The following is a 22,715-nucleotide window of genomic DNA, read 5'->3' as shown; positions in this document are numbered from 1 at the left end:
TAAAGACGCAGATGCACACACACGAAACCACAGGTTTAACTACGTTTTGTATGTTTGGTCTATTTTGGGGTAATGAAACATTTTGTTTAAGAAATGATTCCAAATGAGTAATTTCTATAAAAAAAACAGTTTTAAAAGAATTGAGGAAAATTGTATACATAAAAACTAGGAATGCCTTCTTAGATAAACCCCTTGTTTGGATGAGACCGTTTTCAAAGTGTATTTATTCAGCACAATGAACTGAAGCAGAGGTCGGTGGAACTGGAACGGAGTTTGAGAGAAGAGAAGAGACAGAGACGGAAAGTAAATATTGAGAGAAACTGAGCTTTAGGTGGATTGGGGGAGAGAGGGAAAGTGACAAAGGGAAGCAGAGAGTGGGTATATTGTGTAATGGAAGGCTCGGGTCGTCCCGGTCAGAGCGGAGAGGGAAGCGCTGCTCAGATCTGCTCGGAGGCTGACAGGTCTCTGACAGGGACTACAGGGCTGCCTGTAAATAATAGGGGTTCAGACCTGGGGCACCTTGCTACTTGACAAAGTGCTCATTTCTCATCCATCACTCCCCCTCCCCTCTCTTTATTGCCTCCGGGGGCCACACTCTCACAGAGTTTTGGTTGTTCTGACTGATATCTTCATCGCCGTCCCAGTAGCAGTGCGTCAGGTTAGATGAGAGTTCCAGCGTGACTCTAATGAAAGACATTTTCCACATGGCTGAACGGCACTGTCAAGTGGAATCCAGTTGCTCCTCGCCTGCATCATCTCAAAGAGAAACACTGATATTTCCAGGGACTGGAAGGAAAGCAACGTAGCAGACTGTGAGATGGATGACATCATTAATTTAAACTGAACATCTGGAGGCCAGACACGGGCCTAGCTCTAAAATTGTCACACTAGGTAAGAGGTAGGCATCCTGCACGCGTGTTCATTCATTCAAGCTGACTGTCGTCTCGGAACCAGCGATTGCATCGTTTGAGATAAAAACATTGGCACTGGCATTAAGATTGTAGAGACAGGATGGTTGTGATGAGGTGAGCCACTGACTCCTCTCTAGGGTTTGTGTGGCACAGAACAATGAGCAACGCTCGTTAAGGCAACGAGAAAATAAAATGCAGATGACATTTCAGCAAATTAAAAGTAATTATCCAAGTGTGGAGCCTGTAAACAAAATGCACGAAACGTCCAAGATCATTATTCAGATAAATGATGGTGATGTGCAGATGTTAAAAAAAAAAAAACTCTAAGGTTCTCAGGGGTTTAGGAACCTTTGGAGGTGCTGTGTCATTTTCCACCACAGGGACTTAAGTTAAATATTTGAAGCTAGAGGAGCACTGGGAGTGAATTTTGCTGCACATTTCGTGAAGATTTCCAACTGGTCAAATAATCACAGCTTTTTGTGCCCAGTCTGCTTTAGCCTGCTCCCATCAATCTCAAGTCTGTTTTCTTGGTTTAACATTTTTTGTTTGGAGGGGGGGTTGAATCCGATTTGCAGCTACTGCTCGTCTCTTTTCCAGCATTAAGTCATTTCCAAAGCAGTAAATCGCAACCAGCTAGGACAAGCTTGAATCCAAACCATGCTTTTCAGCGTTGAAATGGTGTTGCTGAAGTTGCGCATTGGGAGTTTCACGTTTGATTTTCAGCCCTGACTTTATTTGCTAACAAGGGCTGTGGGTTTTGATCTCTGTTAGGCTACAGCAATCCAAACGTCGTGGCCAGCGCGAAGAGTGAGGTGGAGGAATAATTGAGGCAACATGAGGCTGTTGTTTTTTAAGGCCGACTTGAAAATATCTGCAAGTAGCCTATCCTTTAATCATAACCAGTAGTATCACGAGTGTCACAGAGTCCTTCCAGATTATCTCCCGGACACGCCCTAACCACCGGCGCTGCCAGGGCTCCGAAGAGGAGGCTCGGGTGAAAGTGGAGCGGAGGGAAGGAGAGGAAACCGTCTCTTGCGAGAAGAATGCGGGACGCGTCCTCCCAGACCATACGTCAGCCGGGACTCTTCGACGGGCTGTTCGGACGCAGGCGGAGGAGCGCGGAGATGTCAGCGAGGGGACGAGGATGTAGCACACCTGCGGGGAGCGGCGCGTCGTGCGTTTAGGAGACGGGATTTAATTCTGGATTCGATGCATGTGCACAACCTCTCCAGTGATGAGTTGGCTCCTGTTGTGGATTCTAACAGCAGCGGGGATTCAACAGGTGGGATGGAGGATAGACTTTAAAAACTTTATTATTATTATTATTATTATTATTATTATTATTATTATTATTATTATTATTTAATGTTCAGGTGGAGTATTTGGCTCACTTTTAGGATGCAGGAGGTCGGCCAGTTAAAATAAGAAAAAACAAATCTGAATATATGCCCACTATATGGAGTCTGTGTTGGTAACTTCAGCATAACAATGGAGCAAGAATGGAGACCAGATGATTAGATGATGAGGCTTATTTCACTTTGCCAACTTCTTGTTATGGCTACAGTTTGGAGAGTGGGTTTTCTTGGCGATTAGTTTATAGCAGCCATCTGAGTCTGATTGGTTTTCTCGGGGGATTCGTGTTGTTTGTGAGCGGGTGGATGTATTTTACTTTCATTGTGCGTCATTCCGAAACCTACGCTGTCATTCACATGGCCACCCACCCATCATGCGATCCCTCCTGCTATATATTAATTCACAATATACTTTCTCCCGCTAGTGTGTGAGATGCTGACAGTCGTCACCTTGAGGCTTATCCTTCCTCTGTTAGTTACGTTTTAGTGCCACCTCGTGGTTGCTTAAAGAGCCACGGAATCAGAATAACTTGGTAACCCTTCCAGGAAATGTTTATTTGTTGCAGTTGCTCCCTTAAAGTGACAGTTGCAAGCAGATAAAGTCAAGTGAAATAGCAATGTAAAATATAAAATATATATGCACAAATAAGGATTGATAGCCGCCGGCAGGATAACTTCCTGAGGAGCATTTTGGTTGAGTAAGTCTATTGCTGCAGGTCCCTCTCGGACCATAGCTTCATGTTCTCCTACTTGGCCACAGGCTGTGATCATTTATCTGTCAGGTCACAAATAAATCTATCAATTTGTGCACCAGCTTTTGGAAAATAAATAATAATAATAAAAAAAAGCAGGGGTCTGATCTCACTATGTGAAGGATTATTATACAATTTTTTAAAAAGTAGCAGTGCTTACAATTTTGCCAAATTTAAGGCTTATAATTAAACTGTTTGAGGACATGTAAAAACAACAGGGACAGTTTGTCTTTTGCAGAAACGTTCTTATTGAAATGTGCTTTCCTCTTTCCTGAGGAAGCGTAAACCAACGCCTCTGCAAATGCCCCGATAGGTCGCCTGACCTGGCAGGCACAGGCTGACAGGAAGAGAAGATTAAACCGGCAGGGGAACCGGGGCCATCATTCCTTGTCATCTACCAGGGCCAAAACAGGACAAAACAGTGCCTTCATTAACTGGCCATCACCAAAACTCACGCTATTTGAGGAAACAGCCAAAAGATGTCAGAAATGTCTGAGCCTCAGCAAGGATGGAACATTTTGAAATCAACAGATTCATTTAGTGCTACTGCAACCTTCAACATTTCTAGATGCAACATTTCAGGATGCAGAGTTCAGCACTGTAAGAAGGCTGATTTCATTAAATCTATCCAACGATTTCATACTTAACTTATGAGACATCCATCTCTCTCTGATCTCCTTTCTTTTTATAGATCACTGGAGCTGCGCTTGTTTTTAATTTTCCTCTCTAAATTAGCTTGATTGCCGGAGGCTAAATGAACTGTTCTAAGGAACGCCTTAGTGGCACAGCTGTGATTGAAAGTCATTTATCAACATTAGCTTTCAACGCCATGCAGCGTGGTTGATAACATGACTGAAGTTCCACTGGAGTGCTGAGGAGGAGCTTGGGAGAATAACACGGGCCATGCTGGGTTCTCAAAATTTATGCATGCGTCTGTACATGTGTCTTTTATGGATCAGAAGTTTCTCTCCAAAGTGTTTCGCTGCTCTGTACTGATTTATGGCTACGCAGGTCAAATGTCTCGCCCCTTGTGTAGAGCCACATTGTATTAGTTATGATGGGCGTGCTGTCTGCTACATCCTTACTCATAAAGACCCTTTATGATGTTGTTAAAACTTAAAGTGTATAGAAAACATCACTCAAATGTTTAAAGACCCGCAATTTTGTGTGAGAGAATTTGCAGCACAAATGTAATGTAATGTTTTCCTGTGGGGAAAATTTCAACCTGGTCACTGTGTTCTGGTATTTTCTGAAGCACACCCTGTTCTAAAAAAAAAAAAAAGGAGAAGAAAGACTCAATTTAGCCTAGAGTACATCGAAAAGTGCCTCGTAAATCAAAAAAGACAAATTTCCTCATGCATCCACGGTCCAAAAGTACTCTCCACGCTCAGGGCTGGTAATGTTCCTCGTGTGGTCTGCTGCAGCGAGAACATCTGCTTTTAAGTGCTGCGAAGCTCTTTACTGTGTGATCTTGGCCGCGGAGAGCAGCTTGTAAGAGTCAAAACACACTGAGCAGGGAGAAATTAAGTCTCACTGGCAGGGTTTTGTAAGAGTTCAGCACAGTGGCAGATTTTGAATACGGGTGATGGAACGTCCGTTTTAAGCACCTGTAAAACTAGACCCCAACATTGATTTAATAAGATTATCTCCACTGGGGGGGTTTCATTCATATTTATTGTTTTATTTCATTCGCTGCACAGCGTGGCTGTGTGTTAGTCATGCAGGCAGTGAAGCAGAAATGTACAAATAAGGGATTTGAGGCCCCTTTCAGATCAGTTACTTTCTGAGACAGGGCTACTAAAGAGCGCTGGATGTGAAAGAATTCAGGATTAAGAATATTGCTTCGCCGCGGGGAGTCAAATAACTTTCATGCAGTGAAAGATGGCCCTTTGAATTTGAAACAGTAGCTGCTGAAGCCTTTGACCTGGTGTGGCCTCGTGCTGCATTTTTCATCAGAAAAACATCCTCAGTTATAATAACATTGACATGAAGAATATCCAAAATTCAAACATGCCATATTTACCATTAGAAGTGCACATCATGATTAAACCTCATATATTTTAAAGGATTATTTGATTGGATAATTATCTCTTCTTTTTCATCCAGGCCTACTCCCTGAATTCCACTGCGATGCCGCCTGCCACAGCCGCCACGTCCCCGCCCGCGGAGCTGTTCAACCGCACGCGCTACTGCAAGTGGCCCTGTGAGTGCCCTCAGGTCCCCCCCAAGTGCCCGCCGGGCGTGAGCCTCCTCATGGACGGCTGCGACTGCTGCAAGGCCTGCGCCCGGCAGGTGGGCGAGGTGTGCAACGAGGCGGACACATGCGACTACCACAAGGGACTGTACTGCGACTACAGCTCGGACAAGCCTAGGTACGAAAAAGGAGTGTGTGCATGTAAGTTTCACCCAACGAAACAGCCAACAGTTTTTTTACACAGCTGCATCATGCTATATAGGTTCATTTTTACAAAATGCATGTGGGGCAGACTGGATTTGAGCGGATGAGGCGTCAGGTCAGGCTGCCACACAAACTATGGTTGTCATAGTTACGGTGCTTCATAATGTTTACATCACCGGCAACAGTATGCAAATCATTCACAGTTTTTTCCGTGTGACTAATGCGTTGTTGCAGAAAATATTTATGTGCAGCAGTTGGTGTCACCTGCCAGTATCATTAGCGGAATCTAAACTCGGTTATAAATAAACTAAAGGTTTCATCGGCTAAATATGTTAACAAGATTTTCAAAACTCATACAGGCTTTTCCCTTTATGCTATTATTGTTGTGCTTAATGAATGCATCTCTACAGACAGAACTCAACATCAAGACACAAGCTGACCCAGACACCGGCCGTCTTTCGCAACAAGTTGTGACAAGTGCATCATGAAATAGCCATTGACATAAATAACTGTGATAAAACTGATCAGGACACAGAAAAGTTTCAGGTTGTGTTTTATATACTTACATACCTAACAGGATTGTGTAGTCATTGTGTGGATGCAGTTCATTTTCCTTTTCTGATGTGAACGGCGCAGTTTCTTTCTTTACTTCAAACTGTCAGACTGAAACAGCTTTCCTTACTCTGAATTTTTTTTTGCTAATGCTTTTATAAAAGAAAAATGTTAATCATTAAGTGGTTTGATGGTCCCACTGTTATGTGATTCTGGCCCACTTGAGAAAGACGGTACTGGAATCTGTTTTTCAATCCTGTTTTACGAGTGTTACAATCCTGCAGTGACTGCCACCTGTATAATGTTTAACCGTTGCTGTTCAAATACGAGCTGGAAGCCACAGTTTATGGTGCTGTGTTGCATTAGATTGACATATGTTTCCAATATTTTGTCCACCCTATTTATATCAACTAATTTCGGCCTACATAACAGAAACATCTTCCCCTACAACGCAGTACAGCTCCACAGAAGCACAGGCTTCCAGGCTCCAAGCTGTTTGCAATTTGCCTTCTGCGTCTTTATAATACGTGACTGCTCGTCTCCCCTCTCTGCCAGACATGGTGGGAACGGGCTGTGAGCACGACGGCGTGATCTACCGTAACGGGCAGAGCTTCCAGCCCAGCTGTAAATACCAGTGCGTGTGTGTGAACGGCGCCATCGGCTGTGTGCCGCTGTGCACTGAGTCGCAGCCTCCCAGAGTGTGGTGCCAAACTCCGCGGCGGGTCAAAGTCCGGGGACAGTGCTGCGAGCAGTGGATCTGCGATGAGCCCAAGAGAGGGCGCAAGACAGCGCCGCGACATGCAGTAGAGGGTAGGACACTTTGTGATATGAATACCAGTGCTGCAGTGTTGACAGTCTGAACGATGTAAGCGTTGCAAGTGATCACAAACAGCATCATCTAAATCATTTATTAAAACAAACCACAAGCATTTTAGGGATTCTTCATTGTTCTTTTGTTCTCAGCTTTTAGGATTCATCAGATGATGTTCACATATTTTTAGAAGAATCAATTCGAGTGGTGCTTTCCAGTAGTGAGTGTGATTTGACTTGGGAAGTAAAATAGAAGCAGCTGTGTTTGAAATTGGCTCACTCAAAGTAGTTTGAGTGTGAGTACAGCTTGAGCTCCAAGGGTCCGGGCGTGTGTGTGTTTGTGTGTGCGCGCGCAGGGACCGACCAATCCCTTCCTGTGGAAGCCCTCACACTGTTTTTTGGGTCACTTCCAGTTTCCAGTCGTTTAGTGCAGCAGCGCTGTGGAAGCAAGAATGTGAACGAAGATCTCTTTGTGTTGCATAAGGAAATAAATCAGATCCAGACTACCACGTGGACAGAGTTCCACAATTCAGATGAAAAACAGATGCGGCGCAAGTGGATTCAGTGTTCCTTTGTGTCTCATGTTTTCTCTTAAAGTTGTGGATGTCAGGACTGATGGTGAATAAAAATGTCAAAAAGGGATCCAACACAAAAAAACCCATCTCAGTTCTATTCATTCATTTCAATCAATCATTTGTGAAATTAAAGGTTGGGCACAAAGTATTGTTAAAATCTGTTAAAAACGTTCCTTATTGCAGCCATATTTAAATATTTTCATTTAAATTGAAGTCTGTTAGGTTTCCTAATGATACAGTAAAATGTTTATTCACTGTAAGGCTTTGCATTCACCATTTTCAAAGTCAGGTGTCTGTGGAGACTCAAATATCTCAGTCCGTGATCCATCATTAAGCCATTGTCCCAGTTACAGTAGGCGGAGCCATTGTGCAGCTGACTGATGATGTCACATAGGCAACAGTGTTTACACGGGCAAAATGTCTTCAAACCCATTGAAATCATTCTGGATAAAGACTCCAGCTGAACTATGTTTACCAAAACAACACTCTGAGCATAAAGTGTTTTTTCCCAACTTTATTGGCAACTCTGTTTTCAATTAATAGCCCCATAAATTGAGGTGATATGCTGTGTGTCATCCCCTCTCAGTCAAAAATAAAGGCCACTCTAAAAGTGGAGCTGGAAACTATCTGTTGCCATAGATACTAACAATGTTTGGTTTTGTTCACAGAGTAGAAGTGTACTCGCTTATTGAATAGTAGTAAATAGTGTTTTCACAAATATAATTAGTTGTTGTCCTCTCTTCTCTGTCTACACTGATCCAGTTCCCCCAGCTGAGACCAGGAGCTGGCACAAGAACTGCATTACCCAGACTACCTCATGGAGTCCCTGCTCAAAGACCTGCGACCGTGGCCTGTCTTTGAGGATCTCTAACGCCAACGAGCAGTGCGAGCTGGTCAAAGAGTCCCGCCTCTGCAACCTGCGGCCATGTGAGGTCGACATCACCAAACACATCAAGGTTGTTGTTCCGCACCGGAAGCGCTGAAGCGATGACAGTGTAAAAAAAGCTGAACGTTGCCTAACCTTTCCACGTGTTTTCTCCCTCAGCCGGGAAAGAAATGTCTGAACATCTACAGGGAAGATCAAGCCACAAACCTCACCATCTCCGGCTGCACCAGCAAGAAGCCGTACCGGCCCAAATTCTGCGGGGTCTGCACGGACGAGCGCTGCTGCATCCCTTACAAGTCCAAGACCATCGACGTGGAGTTCGAGTGCCCTAATGGGGCAGGATTCACCTGGAAGATGATGTGGATCCAGGCCTGCTTCTGCAACCTCAGCTGCAAAAACCCAAACGACATCTTCGCCGAGCTGGAGAATTACTACGGTTACCCGGAGGTCATGAACTAAAGCGGTGGCGTCTCGGTGACGCCCTCTGCTCCGGAGATCGGCGCAAGCTCGTTCTCCTCCTTATGCAATGTTTTTGTATTTGTAACAAGTGCGATTATACGCGAGGGATTCTCTTATGGTCTTTTTTCATATTGGAAAAAAAATCTGTAAATATGAAATGAGTGCGTGTCTCCAGAATGGATTCCTAAAGCATGACTTGCTTTTGAAGAATGTTCAAAGAGCTCCATGCAAATGAAAATATTCAGCCGAGCATTTGAAATATTGAAGGTTTAATTTATTTATGCATATAAATATGTATAAGACCGCACGCAGTAGTCTCGAGGGGATCTCAACAATGGTCACACACACGTTCAAGTCACTAATACTTGTGACATTTTCTCTAAAGGTCGATTGACGGATACTCCAAAGACATTTTCGTCGAACCTGCAATAATGACACGATCAGGGAAAATCTGTTACAAGTTTTTTTTATTGTCATTTTTTTTTTAATAAATACAAACTGTTATGTCATTTTAATGCTTCTCTACAGCATTAGACGGTTGTGCATCGCATCTTTACAAAGCCGTGTATAATGTTCTACAAAGTAAAATGTTTGCTGTAGTGCAAGTGAGATACAGGAGTAGAAGGTGTCAGGTTAAGTTCTATGGCTATCCTCTTGTTAACATGTGGACCTAACTCCTCCCTCACACCAGTAAAATCCACAACCACATAGGAGCATCGCATCTAAAAAGTGAACAGTTCCATGGCACTTCTTTGTTCCATTGTGCTTGATTGCATAGTAATCATCATAAAAAAAAGAGTTGTTTTTTTTTGTTTGAAGCCATGATCCATTATTAAAAGCATACGATGTAAAAGCTTTTGAATTTGTATTTTGATTAATGACAAAGGATACAGTCTCAACAGAATGTACTAAAACTTATCATTTGATTTCCTGAACCTTTTTTTTTGTTTGTTTGTTTGTTGAAATTGCATTTCACAAGTGAACAGATGCAGAAAACTGTTAAAAATGACAGACACTGGCAAAATGATATTATTTGCGGCATACCGATGACACGCTCAAAAGTCTGTCCCTTAATTTTTAAACGTACATATGCAATTTGAGGCGAAGAGCCCATTTATATAGCTGATCCAAGTGCCTCCCTCCCCCACTCTCACCTCCCATCTACAGATCTGCTCCTACGTACAAACGACAACACTCCGGACATGGACGATAAAAGAATAAATGATCAAACAATTACAGTGAGAACAGGAAACAGACATTTACAGACAGGTATATTTTGAGAAAGCTGTGTCAATACAGAAGAAAGAAATGGATAAAAACAGGATGAGGGAATGCTGAATATACGAGAGATACATAACAAGCTGGTGTACTCATAGCCACAGCTTTCTCCGACATTCTCTGCTTCAGTGTCCCCCGAATGCTGCGTTGCCTCCAAGTACACTCTCACCTGGCCGAAAAGTCCAGGAACGTTTTCCGTTCAAATGTGTTTGAGTTCCTTCGAATGTCAAAACATACAGCTGACCTTTACTTCCAACTCAAAAAGACTTTTTTTTTTTTTTCCCAACACGGGGAATCTCAGCTGCACTGGATGATCAGCAGGTGAGAGCATATTGTGCGTTTTTACAATTCCAGGAATGCAATCTTAGCGTCCTCCTCAACACCCAAAGCGTATTTGCGGAGGAATTTGTGTGTGTGTGTGAATTAGAGGCAGCGCAGCACAAACCGAAAAGGGACCCTTAGAGGTTTGGGTGTCCGGTTGAGAGGAGGGTCAGCTTAGCAGGACACTTCGGTGGACTTGGGCACGGCCTGGTCCGCGCTGCTGTTGCCAGTGCCGTCCGTTGAGCCCGCTGTGTGAGAGCGGCCGCGCTGGTTCTCGGTCGTGTGGCTGCGGCTGCGGCTGCCCTCGTTGGTGTGCGAGCGGGAGCGGTTGCCCTCGGTGGTGTGGGAGCGGGAGCGGTTGCCCTCGAAGGAGGTGACGCTGGAGCCGGAGGCGGTGCGGGAGCGGACCAGGCGGGTCATGCTGGCAGATGGCACTGAGGGAGGAGGAGGAGGATTGAGAATTATTCGAGGAGCCAGTGCTGGGAAGTAACGGAGCACACTTTGCAAATGGGGAAATTATTTCCTGCATTTGACCCACGCATTGTTACAGTGGGCTACCACTCTATAGCTTTTCTTTAATAAGCCTATAAATACATTACTGCAATAACAGCATGTAAAACCATTCAAACTGGCAACATATCAGTTAGTTATAACAGAAGTTATAATTTAACAGGAGGATGCATGACATTGTAAAATTAGGGTTAGGGCTATGTAATCTGAACAGCAGGTACACTACATACTCTACTGAGGGTAATCTTTCTTATGAGTGCACTGCATTTTTACCCCAAGTGGTGGGAAATAGTTTAAGGCAAACTGTAATTTTCTCACCTCACCACAAGGTGGCAGTAAACCCATTCACCAAACATTTTTGCAGCTCTCCTTTGGCTGAGGCAGATTTAAAACATCGGAGCACTAGAGCACGTTTCTCAGGCAACGGACCCCCAAACTGATGGAGAGATTAAGCAGGGACCCCCTACCCACTATATATATGTGTTCTATATTAAACTCAGCCTAGTGCTATTTGCAAATATACATTTTCATCATTTTGCATTCAATATTAAGCTATTCCAATAATGTACGGTAATATAATCCAATAATGCAGGTTCAAATATTCATTTTTTTTATTTCAAACATGTGCAACAGTAGGGTGGCCTAAGACCTATGCACTAGAGTTAAAACACTGAGTGAACACTTACTGTATCCCATGCCCTGAATGAAGTACTTGAAAGCTTCTGTCAGTTTGGCCGGCTGCAGGGAAGAGCACAAGGAGACAAGGAGGTAATCAGCCCACCTGTCATTAATTGTCACACTTGTTTACACACATTTGACAGGCTCAGTCCAGGCGCTCACAGACGCCGCAAGCAGGTGCTATCCAGGACGGAGGATTAGAACCTGATAACTGCGTCCCAGTCTGGTAGTAGTTAATGCTCTTAATTGCTACGCCATCAACCTGACCCTCTGTGCTGATTATGCAGCCCTTTCTATCCTGCACTGTAACATACAGAGATATTTTTTCCTTCTGTTTTTTCTTTTATTTCTGTTTTTTTTTTTTTTTTGTCAAACAAACACATATATACACACCTGGTCAATCTGTGGCATGCCACCGCAGTCAGCCATCTGGAGAGAAGAGGGGGGACACAAGAGAGGCTGTTAGCATGTTGCAACATGCAGTGGATGCAGCCATTACCCCCCCATTACGCTGAACACTCTGTCCCCGTTGCCTCCAATCAGTGTACCTTTAGACCCTGAACAGTCAATAATGGGCACCCGTTTAAAGTCTCGAAAGCCATTTGCTTTTGGTTTCGGATGATAAAAGGTCGCCTTGGGCCAGCATAATTAGATCAGTTGCAGCAGACTGCGTCCTCACAGGCGACGTGTGCATTCAGCGTTCATAGTGCTCGTTAATAAGTCACCAGGTAAATGCTGAGCCGTTGGAATCTTATCAGACGCTTTTCCATCAAGGCTATTATAATCGGGAGCGGGAATATAGGACAGGAGGTGCAGGGGAGGGCAGAGGGCTAGAAACAAGTCCCTCACCTTAAGCAGAGTAGTCTTTGTCGGGTCCAGCTTGGTGTTGCACTCAACCTGTGGGTACAAATCAAAAAAATCTGTTGAGTAAAACATCTTTATAAGCATCAGTAAGACTTGGTCTAATTAGTAAATAGTTTGAATTTGACGTTAACGGTTTAATATATGTTAAGTGTTATGGCTTCTAACTTCTAAGGAATCTTAATGCTCTTTTGGAGATTTGGAGGCCTTCCAGAGCTAAAAGCAGTCACGCAAATCTCTTAACTTCGACAGATTAAAACCACTCTGCAACACTTGATTTCTGTTCTTGACTCAGACATGCTTAACGGTTTGTCCTCGCATATCACTTGGCCCATAAACGGGGGACTTAAGTGAGTGGAAAACACGTCCAGCACAAGTTAACTGTGCTAACGGTAGCGGGAAGTCAGATCATTAGCACTAGAGGCATGTTTTAATGGCCGTGTGGACGTCAGAGTTTGTGCCTCGACTCACCACAGCCTCCACGGCAGGAGAACTGTCGCCGACCACCAGCAGAGAAGGGCACCTGCATGAAGAAAGCGCATGCGGTCAGACATTAATTGTTGATCAAATATTCAAACTTGCAGTAGAATGAGAGCGATGATGTCTCTAAAGAACTCACTTGAGGGTTCTGGCGGTGGCTCCAGGGACCGGCCTCTCAATTTCCAGATCTCTCCGACTGTAAAGAGACATGTCATTTGCTTTAAAAGAAATCTTAAACTAACAAATAATAATTAACAAATCACAACTCTAAATAATATGGGGATTCTTAAATTGGGCACGTTAATTCCCTTAACTGGGTTAGGGTAGGGGTTAACTTAGGGTTAGGGTTAGTGCTTACCTCTCGTATGACTTTACAAAGAGATGCAGGTTGAACTGGTTCATGTTGTTTATGATGTGGTGGCGGTAGGTTCCAATTAAGTCATGATTGTGGTGGATCTCCTCCTGTGGGGGCCAAAACCAAAATATGTTTAACTCACAATGACCATTTAACCATTTTACTTTGATCCTGAAAAAAAAACGCAGTCTGTACCTTTCCAAAGAGGTGGGTGATGATCAAGTCGGGCATGGCGTGGGTCCAGCCGCTGATCTGAAGATCAGACGAAGGGCACGTTTAGCTTTTGCATTTCCAAAATGAAAAGAAGTTGCATTTAATGGATTGTGTTTGTTACCTTGTGCGCAGCCCAGTCCATCCATCCCTCAGCACATGGGTTGATGTTGATGAGCAAAAGGCCCTCCACCAGGTTTGGATAGTCCAGCTAAAACACATGAAACATGACATTTATTATTACTTATGTCAAAGCACACAATACAAGCTGCTCTTGACGTTAAGGGCGTCACCTGTCCGTAACTCTTATTATGGCCAGTGAGTATTATTTCAAAGAGGAATTCCCGGTTAAACGATCATTAAATAGAACATACTGTACCACGGTGTACAATACAGTATTAGTTACAGGGAAAGCTGCTGCACAGAGTTCAAAGTTGTGTCTCTGTCAGCTTTGTGTCAACATATTGAGACTTCCTACTGAGCACAGTGTTAGTGTTGAGCTGACCTGGTACATTCCTGCGGCTTTTAAGTCTCAGCAGGCTCAAGCAATAAGCAAGTGTTTGATTGCCAAAATCAGCAACAAAGCAGAAACACATTAGTCGGATCTGCTAATCCTAGATTGATTAAAACTCAAATTATTAAGCCTGACTGAGGGAGTCGGGGTAAACTTACAGCAAATCTGGTCAGGATGTAGGCCCCGGCTCCAATGCCCATGCCGATTACGCTCTTCAGGCTGGCGGGCACAAAGATACAAGGATACTGTTAGAACAACAGGTTATAATATATGTCAGATATTAAGAGTAAAGTGTTGGAGTGAAAACTGGAGCTCCACTTACCCAAAGTGCTTCAACACCAGTGGAAGAGTCTCAGACAGCTGGTCCATGGAAGGATACTCATATCTGGAAAACATGTAGTTTCAAACCTATTTTTAACAAATTAATGATAGACACTATCTAATTGCATATCTAATTATTGTTGTTATCAGCATAACAGAAGAAGAAGTGTGTTTCATGTTTGCATGAAGCAAAGTCCCTTGGTCAAAGCAGAGATTAAGCTGAACTAGATAAACACAGCGTCTCCGTAACACAAATTAGGTCGTCTTAAGTACATCCGCGGTGATCTACTGATCTACCTGTGGAGTCAAGGGTCAGAGACCTGTTGACATAAATTGTGTGCTTGTTTGTAAGTGCGTGTAAGTGTGTCTGGCTCACCCAGTGGAAAAGGTGTTAGCTCCCTCTTGCTGCCCCGGGGCGTCAACATGACACACGGCAAAGTGGTGCATGATTTCTGTCATGTCCTCGTGGTTGAAGAGCGAGTCCCAGCAGGTTTTGTCTGAGAAACAAATAAAATAAAGTAGGGTAAGTGATACTGTGTTGAGAAATAGAAACCAACCATAATGAACCATAAAATTACGACTTTTTTTTTTGTATGACATGAAGGTGCTGCGTCTGATCTCTATGCAATAACACAAGAATCTGTAGGTGACCATGGAAGAGTTTACATACTGTAATGTGATAGACTTAACAATATAAAGTTAGCTTGGTGAACCTAATCTGACCCCACGTGGTACGGTAATTCAAACACCCCGGGCTTTGAGCACAACAGATGTTTCACTCAGATAGAGCTGAATAAGGAGTCCAGCTTACGGTTCAGTCCAATGTCATGGAAGGAGAGGATGACTGGTCTGTCCCCCTTCGGGACCCCCTTCATCGTACAGTGAATTCTTCCATAAGGAGTCTCCACATCATGCTCCTATAGATTCAATAAAAAAGAAAAAAGACAGCTACATATAAATTCAGCTTGTGAACGTGTCAATGACGCCCTGACAGAACTTCATGTTAAACACAGCAAATTTACAACAATTAAAATCCTTACGTCAAACATTAATTGAATAAACCACCAAATTATCAAATCTTCTTTCCAAAATTCACACAATCACTTCATACAATTACAGATTTTTTGTTCGCCATGATTCAAACCTTTCCTTAGTTGCTTAATTCTCCAAACAACTACTACAAACTATTTCCGATGAAATCTGAAAGCATCCGAACCATTTCAAAGACCGCAAACTTGTCAAAACCTATTGCTTTCCAGGAGCTGCACTCCTCCAGGCAGCATAAGCCCACAAATCCTCTGCGCAAACGTTTCAAGAAAGCCTTTACTCACGCTGACTTCGATCTCAGCCACAATCATCTCCACATCAGAATCCTCCAGAACCATGTTTGCAGGAGAGGAGCGGAGCAGTGCTCGCAACTGAAAACTGCACTCACAGTAGCTCCTTGAGCTATAGGTCCAACAACTGGTAAGCCTCTGAAGTTATTAAGCCCTGCACCGAGAGCTGCATTTTATACCCCCGCTGCTGACCAGTTAGCCTAAGCTCCCGGCCTCCCATGGTGCCTTGCAGGCTGGGCAAAACAAGCTAATTCTAGATGACGATATCCGTAAATTGGATCAGCTGGTGTCAGACAGAGGGCCATCAGCCAATGGGTTGACATGATGTACAAGTGTGGGAGTGCGATTAGTGAGGAAAACAAACTGAATGAAGGGGGAGGTCAAGGATGCTGACATTATTCAGCAAAATATTAAAGTACAATGAAACACAGCGGCAAACTGCCTTTCAAGGCAATAAAGAGCTAAGCAAAGAGTTTTGGAAATGTTTTTTTTCAGAGGTCTTTTAAAACTCAGGCATTATACATAGAACATCAATTTCAGCATAATGGTCTTAAAGAACTAAATGCTGTTCATTTTAAATATTTATTTAATATAAAAAAAAATTGAAAATGGAATAAAATCCAACTTTCTTTGACTCCGCTTTAATATAATGGTTGCACCATAGTGACCTCACCTGCACGTCTGGTACACAAAACAGCCACAGGCAGGTTGTTTGGTTTCCAAACCAGTTTTGACTGCATGGGATCTGCTTTAGAGGTACAGGCCGGGAGGAGTAAAACCTACTTACTGGATGCAATGCACAGGATTCACCACATCTCGCTCCGCCCACCCGTCACCCTCACACAGGCCAGATAATCCTGCAAGGCACTGTGTACGAGTGTGTATGTGCACGTTAACATGCGCACACCTATGAAACCCTAAGTGGGAAAATGCACTTGGGTGTTTGTGCGTTTGCATTTGTTATTACTGTCCGGAGATCAGAGGTATAAAACACCTGGTCCTGGATATGGTACTTCATGTTGTCACAATGCCTGAGGCTGTTTGGCTCTTTGAGAGGACTCTGCCCACTCTGGACTCACAGAAAGACTGAAAAAAAAACCCCTCAAATAACAGACTTGAAAACCACCTAAAAAGAATAAAAGCTTCATAATGACTGGACTTTACATTCTGTACAACTTTTGCCAGAATTTTTTTTTTCTGCCTTCAAACTACCAAACATGTTTGTGTGTGCTCTGCTTGAAAGCAAAACCACCGATTCGCGGCGTTATCTTCAAATCCGGTCCAACGCGCGTTTCATCGCTTTAAGCAGCCAGTTAGATTAGCAAAGCCCTGATTACATTTCTGTCCTAATAAAACCACAGCGGATGACAGGTCATCACCAAGATAGACGAGATGCAGGTTCACCAGTGGCCGAGTATTTCTTTCCGTTGGCCACTAGGTGGTACTAGACAAGTAAAATGTCAAAATATAGAGTAAAATGGACTGTGCACAAACACAATTGTCTGTCAGCACTGGCCTCATGCATTAAACCAGCGGTTACAACTGGTAGGAATAACACAGAGCTACATGTGAACACGTACCTTGGTAACGAGCTGCTGCACGGCCTCTCTCAATCCCTGCAAGAAGAGAACAAAGTAATGTAATTACAGTGGAACATGCTATAATCTAATTTCCCAAAGCCATCATCCTGTCACTGTACATACTTTGCATACAGTTTCAACTCAATAACAGTAACTGAAGAACATTCTTCGTAGTGCACGTCTCAGATTACGTGTGAGTCAATCATAATCTGGTGTTTTGCCGCAGATTGAGGATTTTCTCGCTACAGCTTCTGATGTTTACTTCAGTTATTATGTGTTCTCCCTCAGAGGAACTCAAGCACAACGTATGGAATTAAAAGAAACAATACTCCGTGCAATCTGCTCAAATACAGTGTAACAGCGATCTCTGCCAATCAATGAGGCATAAGAGAATCTTTCTTGCAAAGCTTAAGTGAATACGTCAACACAGGAATTATTATTATTATTATTGTTGAGGATTTTTTTTTTTCTTTGTGCATACCGGAAGCTCCCTGTCAACCAGCAGGGGTTTGGACTCAACAACCTGGATGTCGTCCATTTCACAGAGCTGCAGAGCCTGGGAGAAAGAGACATGAGAATAATTAGTGCGTGGCTATTTATTGGCAAAACATTTCGTCGCTGGTTCTCAAAGCTCTTTTTAGAACCGTGACGTGGCAGGCCATAGGAGGCCGAGGCAATGAAACCACAGAGTGCTTGAACTTTGGGAAGGGCGTGTCTCTTATCCATAAAAAGCTTTACAGGTTATCAAAAGCTGCGTTTCCTTTGCCAATTTTTTATTGCGCTATGTGGAGCATTTCTAGGGGCAATGTAAATGGCAACTGACTACTATACTACTGCACTTGAGAACACTCTGTCTCACACACACACACACACAGGTGTACAGAGGCGGGATCATGCATGGGCTTGCAGGTGCGATCTGCACTAACACGCCCGTCACGCCCAAGCATAGCACTGACAAGGACGCACACAAGCTGACAGTCAGTGTACACAGGCAGCTAACAGACAAAGATAGGTGTTACAGAGAGAAAAAAAAAAGGGGAACTGTGATTTCGTGCACGGCTGAAATCTGATAATACTGTGTTGTAGGCATGACACACACTGCGGGGAGAGGAGCGGCTCAAGCAGTCCATCACTGATAGGAAGAGTATCGAAATTAGGCAAATATCTCATAAAAAAAAACATGAGGCATACGGACAAAAAAGTAAAAAAGAGGGCAGAAGCACTGAGGCGCCCAGCAGTGTGGATCATGATGTTGTGTTGGAGTATAGCAGGCAGACTGTGACTCTGCATGCAAATCAAATTAGCCAGTTAAGAGAGCTCTTTGTCCACTGGCCTGGGGGCTCCTGAGAGCCACAAGCTTGCCCTCTTCTCCACCGCAACTGAAGGAAGGGGGGGGCGGGCGGGGGTGAGACTGACCAAGACACACAACCATATACAGGAAGCAACTGACACCCTGGTTCCCATCGATACGCCCCAGCTTCTATTCATGCCCCCGCTGGCTTCCTAGCTCCGTGCATTCTGTCACTTTTCTCTGTTTGTCTTGGTTTCTGCCTGGTTTCAGTTGCTATGTTTGCCCCGAGCAGCCTTTCACAAGGTGTTTGTGCTCTCCGTCTTTCCAGTTTGCCTGTGTATACAGCCACAGCAGAAAATGAATCAACCTTCAGAGAATCAGAGAGAGCAAGGTGGGCTTTCAGGGGAAGTGATTCATCGCACTTCAAATACAGTTGAAGAATACGCCCCTGGACACACACACACACACGTACACACATGTTCCCCCGGCTGGGAGGGCAGAGACCAGCGCCAGCCAGATCTCACAATTGTGCAGAGGAAGAGGAGTATCAAACAACAGCTTCATTTGTCTGCTGCGGCCTTCTGAATCATGGGCGCCTTCGCACTGCAGGAGCTTTGTTGGAGAGGACAAGAGATCAGCCCCCATTCAGATTCCACAGCCATGTGAGAGAAAGGATGTTTGTGGTCATCATAATACTCTGAGAAAAAAACTGCTCGGGCCATTTCTGATCATCAGAAAAATCGGTTCATGAGTCAGAACCTCTAAGTTGGCTCTCAAGTCCGTGCTTGTGAGCTCAGCCAAATTGCACCAGACCTAGTTAGATTCATGGACTAAACTTGATCAAACAAATGTCCAGAGCTCCTGTGTACTTTGCCACCGTCCCCACCTGTCAGCATGTTGGCAGAGTGTGTGTGTGTGTGTGTGTGTGTGTGTGTGTGTGTGTGGCTGGGCAGAAGGCTGAAACAACTAGGTCACCTGCTGTTTACACCTGCAGCTGGGACCGTTTGCTTGGCTGAGCTAATGTTTCACCTGGCTGAGAGGTGCACACAGTTGAACCCCACTTGCCCTAACCTCTGAGCCACAAGGATTCTTACATAACAGTTTCACAGATGTCAAGTGGCTGTCATGAAATGCACTAAAAAAAAATCCCAGTTTCCAAGTAAGCTTGTATGAATGCTGTATGCCAAAAGGGAAGTCTTAAAGTTCTCCTGTGTAACTTTTTCTCACATGGATTTTATGTCACTGCTGCAGCAGGGGGGTTCCCCCTTTTTTAACCTTTCATTTGGAGCTTTCACTTTCAACTATTGTAAATGGTCACACATCGTCTTCAACCAACTCAAACCAGTCTCCTATGCGTAGACGTCCTGTTGCGCCACGTGTTTTCTTTAAGGAGATGTCAAACTGTATGAAAACAAACGGCTGACTGGCTTTGGCCCGGCAGAAGTGAGACTGCGTTATGCAATCGCGAACAGGAAACAGAGGGAGGTTTAGGATGATCTGAAATGCATGCTCCAAAACCAGATGCACAACAAAGAAAACAGACAGTCGTGAAATGTTAATCCCTAAAACGAGATTTGGAGTGACACATAATCTGCTGACACTGTGCTAAAGCCTCTGCTTTACTATTTGATAAGGTGTGGCTCTTTCGGGATTTGACAACAGGCATAATTCTCATGATTAGGTTTTTGCGCGTTGATACCTGCAAAGCAGGCTTATTTGAAAATAGAAAAAAAAGATTGTTTTCACTCGACGGCGGGTTAAAGTGGCCTGGGCTTCAGGGGGAAACAGCAGCTCTGGCACAGATGACACATTTTCCGCAGAAAATTATCCGGAGATGTGACACACTGCTTTAAACCAGAACATCCTCGTTACAAAACAACATGAACTCTCTCTTTGTTCACTGAGAGGGGGGGAGAGAGGGAGGGGGGGCAAAGGGGGAGTCTCGGTTTTAAGAGAGCCAGAAACAAGGCCAGGCAATCCTTCCAACATATAGTTTTAAATCCACGAGCCTGGTGCATCCATCTGCAGAGACAATGATTGCTTCCCTAATCTTTGGGAACTCGTTTAATCTGTCAAATCCCTGGTTCTGAAACATCAGCAGCAGGCCTGCTGGATTAAGCTGTCACAGACCTACATTTTCAGACTGTAAGAGATATCAAAATGTGGGCGTCTTCTTTCTAAGTTGGAGAGGGGGGACGGTTCCGAGGAGGAGGAAAAACCACCACAGACAGGATCTCTGGTGCGCGGAGTTGGCGCAGCTTTGTGTGGTGCCTTGTCACCGCAGCTCAGCAGATTGTCGAGATCACATATTCTTGGACACATTTAGCTCCACGTTTAATTTAGCTGAGAATCTAAACGGAGTAAATAAATCGTTACGCGCGTTTGTTTTGACAGCAACCAATGATTAATGCGTTAACGTGTTTTTGGCAGACTACCAAATACCTTCAGTTAATAAACAACATTTGTCACATTTTGATTCATACGGCTGAATGCACCGCCCCATTTCCTTTCACCCCCAACCCTCGTGTATGTTTATATACATATATTAAAGCTGCAACGCAAAGAGGATTTGGTCACGCAACTCTTAATGTTTGCAACATTGGATACAAAAAAAAAAGAAGCTGCAAGTAGTTTGTGTGCGCGCATCCGGCGTCACGTGTCAAAAGCGTTGCGATCTGAGGGACAAAGATCCTATATGTGTTTTGCGTGCCACACACCGGGGTGGCCTGAATTACCGAACAAAGCATGCCACATATATTTATAAATAATAAGAAAAAAAACACAAAATGCATTCGCTTGCATGCGTAAAAACGGCATTAAACGACACACAATTTGAAACTGCCAAACAGGAATAACAACGTGCTCGGGCATGCTGCGCAAGTTATTAGGAAGTAAGCACCGAGTTCCATAAAAAAAAAAAAAAAAAAAGTTAAAAAAAATGAATGTAGCCTATTTATCGGGGCATCGACCTACCTGTTGATTTTAGTTTCTGATTGTCCTGAGATGAAAACTCCACAAAAAGTCCAGCCAAAAAAAGAAAAGAAAGAAAAAAAAAGACAGTTTTGCTCTTTTTTAAAACAGCGCGAGTTGTTGCTGTGACAGGCAGAAACGTTGCTTTGTTTATAACGTGAAGCGCAAGGCGGATGCATGAGGGAATTTTATAAAGCCTGGGGGCGTGCGGCCCGGCCCACTTTACCCGCTGCACTCTCTATTGGGCAACAGCAGCTGTTTGGATTGATGGCGCAGCTTTACGCTTTCCAGCGGTTGCGCGAGGGGGGCGAAAAGCTCGAAATGAGAACTCCCACTCAATTACATGTCTCCTGTTTGACTGTTCTCTGGAATGTGAGTTCATATAAAATTACTGAATCGCAGCTTCAGGGGTGTCACATTATGTGTTAGTTTGATTTCATGTTCACCAAAGCACATTTCTCTCCACTGTTCACTGTCAGGGTGTGGACATGGATCCTGGCGGGGCTGTTTGCCCTTTTCACACCAGTCCACACCTCAGCTTCTCCTGACTGTAACTGATGAACACGGGAGTTTTTTTTTTCTCAATTGTACAATTTACCGTTTTAAGATGTGTCCGAGCCGCTGTCGGCCTGTGGTTGTAAGGGGCTAGGAATGCAGGGCAGGCCTGCAACCTTGATTGGAGGCCAAGAGGAGATAAGTCTGTACAAAGGGGAAGTCCTTTCCTTGCCTTGGATCACACCGCCTTTCCTTGATTGCACACTACTATTGTCTAATCAAAGTTAGGTCGTCCTGCAGGATCGGCAGTCAATACACCGCAGCAGCTGTACAGATGTTTCTTTGAGGGAACGCAGAGAAGTATCAGGCACAATCTAAGCTTCACACAGATATCTAATCTGAACTCATGTCTGTGTTGGATAGCGGTGACGCAGTTTATATCGAGACACAGCACATGTTTGCTATCCAAAATCCATTTATCTCATCGCTAAGCGCGTCCCAAAGCGTCGGCCTCTTGCTGGAAATTTCCACACCTGCGAGACTGTTACTGTTGAATCCGCCAATAAGTGCTAGTATTGGCAATGAGTGTGTGAAAGGTCCTTGTCAGGATACAATAGCAGCACTGTGGAGATGTAATGTGAGGCCCTCAATAGCAACACGACGAACAATGGCTGCATTGGAGGGGATAAATATAACCGCCATGCTAATTTCAAATTTGCCATATTGCGAAACGTGGCCGAAGAGGAGCACTGATTGACGGGCAAAATCATCCTTACTGTGTGTAAAAAAAAAAGTCCTCTTTTTCTATATATATATCTT

At 44.0% G+C, this 22,715-nt stretch overlaps 2 protein-coding genes across 3 annotated transcripts; one reads left to right on the top strand and one right to left on the bottom strand.

The window, feature by feature from the left end:
- Positions 1–643: 643 nt before the first annotated feature.
- ccn4a (cellular communication network factor 4a) lies at positions 644–9,551 on the top strand. The gene is made up of 5 exons (XM_047605767.1): positions 644–2,193; positions 5,122–5,410; positions 6,521–6,775; positions 8,113–8,306; positions 8,396–9,551. Exons 1-5 carry the CDS (start codon positions 2,125–2,127, stop codon positions 8,693–8,695), a joined length of 1,107 nt encoding a protein of 368 aa, XP_047461723.1. The 5' UTR covers positions 644–2,124; the 3' UTR covers positions 8,696–9,551.
- On the bottom strand, positions 9,146–21,574 carry ndrg1a (N-myc downstream regulated 1a). 2 transcript variants are annotated; one of them, XM_047605765.1, is made up of 16 exons: positions 21,405–21,574; positions 17,622–17,696; positions 17,141–17,176; positions 15,035–15,140; positions 14,600–14,720; positions 14,225–14,287; positions 14,061–14,121; positions 13,513–13,599; positions 13,374–13,430; positions 13,182–13,285; positions 12,963–13,019; positions 12,815–12,866; positions 12,332–12,379; positions 11,876–11,911; positions 11,491–11,542; positions 9,146–10,728 (listed from the first exon to the last, which is right to left on the bottom strand). In XM_047605765.1, the coding sequence occupies exons 2-16, from the start codon at positions 17,676–17,678 to the stop codon at positions 10,469–10,471; spliced, it is 1,197 nt and encodes a 398-aa protein (XP_047461721.1). In that variant the 5' UTR covers positions 17,679–17,696; positions 21,405–21,574; the 3' UTR covers positions 9,146–10,468. The 2 variants fall into 2 exon arrangements, with proteins under 2 accessions (XP_047461721.1, XP_047461722.1); XM_047605766.1 differs by lacking the exons at positions 17,141–17,176; positions 17,622–17,696; positions 21,405–21,574 and adding an exon at positions 15,555–15,721.
- Positions 21,575–22,715: the final 1,141 nt, after the last annotated feature.

This window comes from Mugil cephalus, chromosome 14 (genome assembly GCF_022458985.1).
Source record: "Mugil cephalus isolate CIBA_MC_2020 chromosome 14, CIBA_Mcephalus_1.1, whole genome shotgun sequence".
NCBI lineage: Eukaryota > Metazoa > Chordata > Actinopteri > Mugiliformes > Mugilidae > Mugil > Mugil cephalus.
Note: the sequence above shows the minus strand (reverse complement) of the source record. Positions and strands in the feature narration are given on the sequence as shown.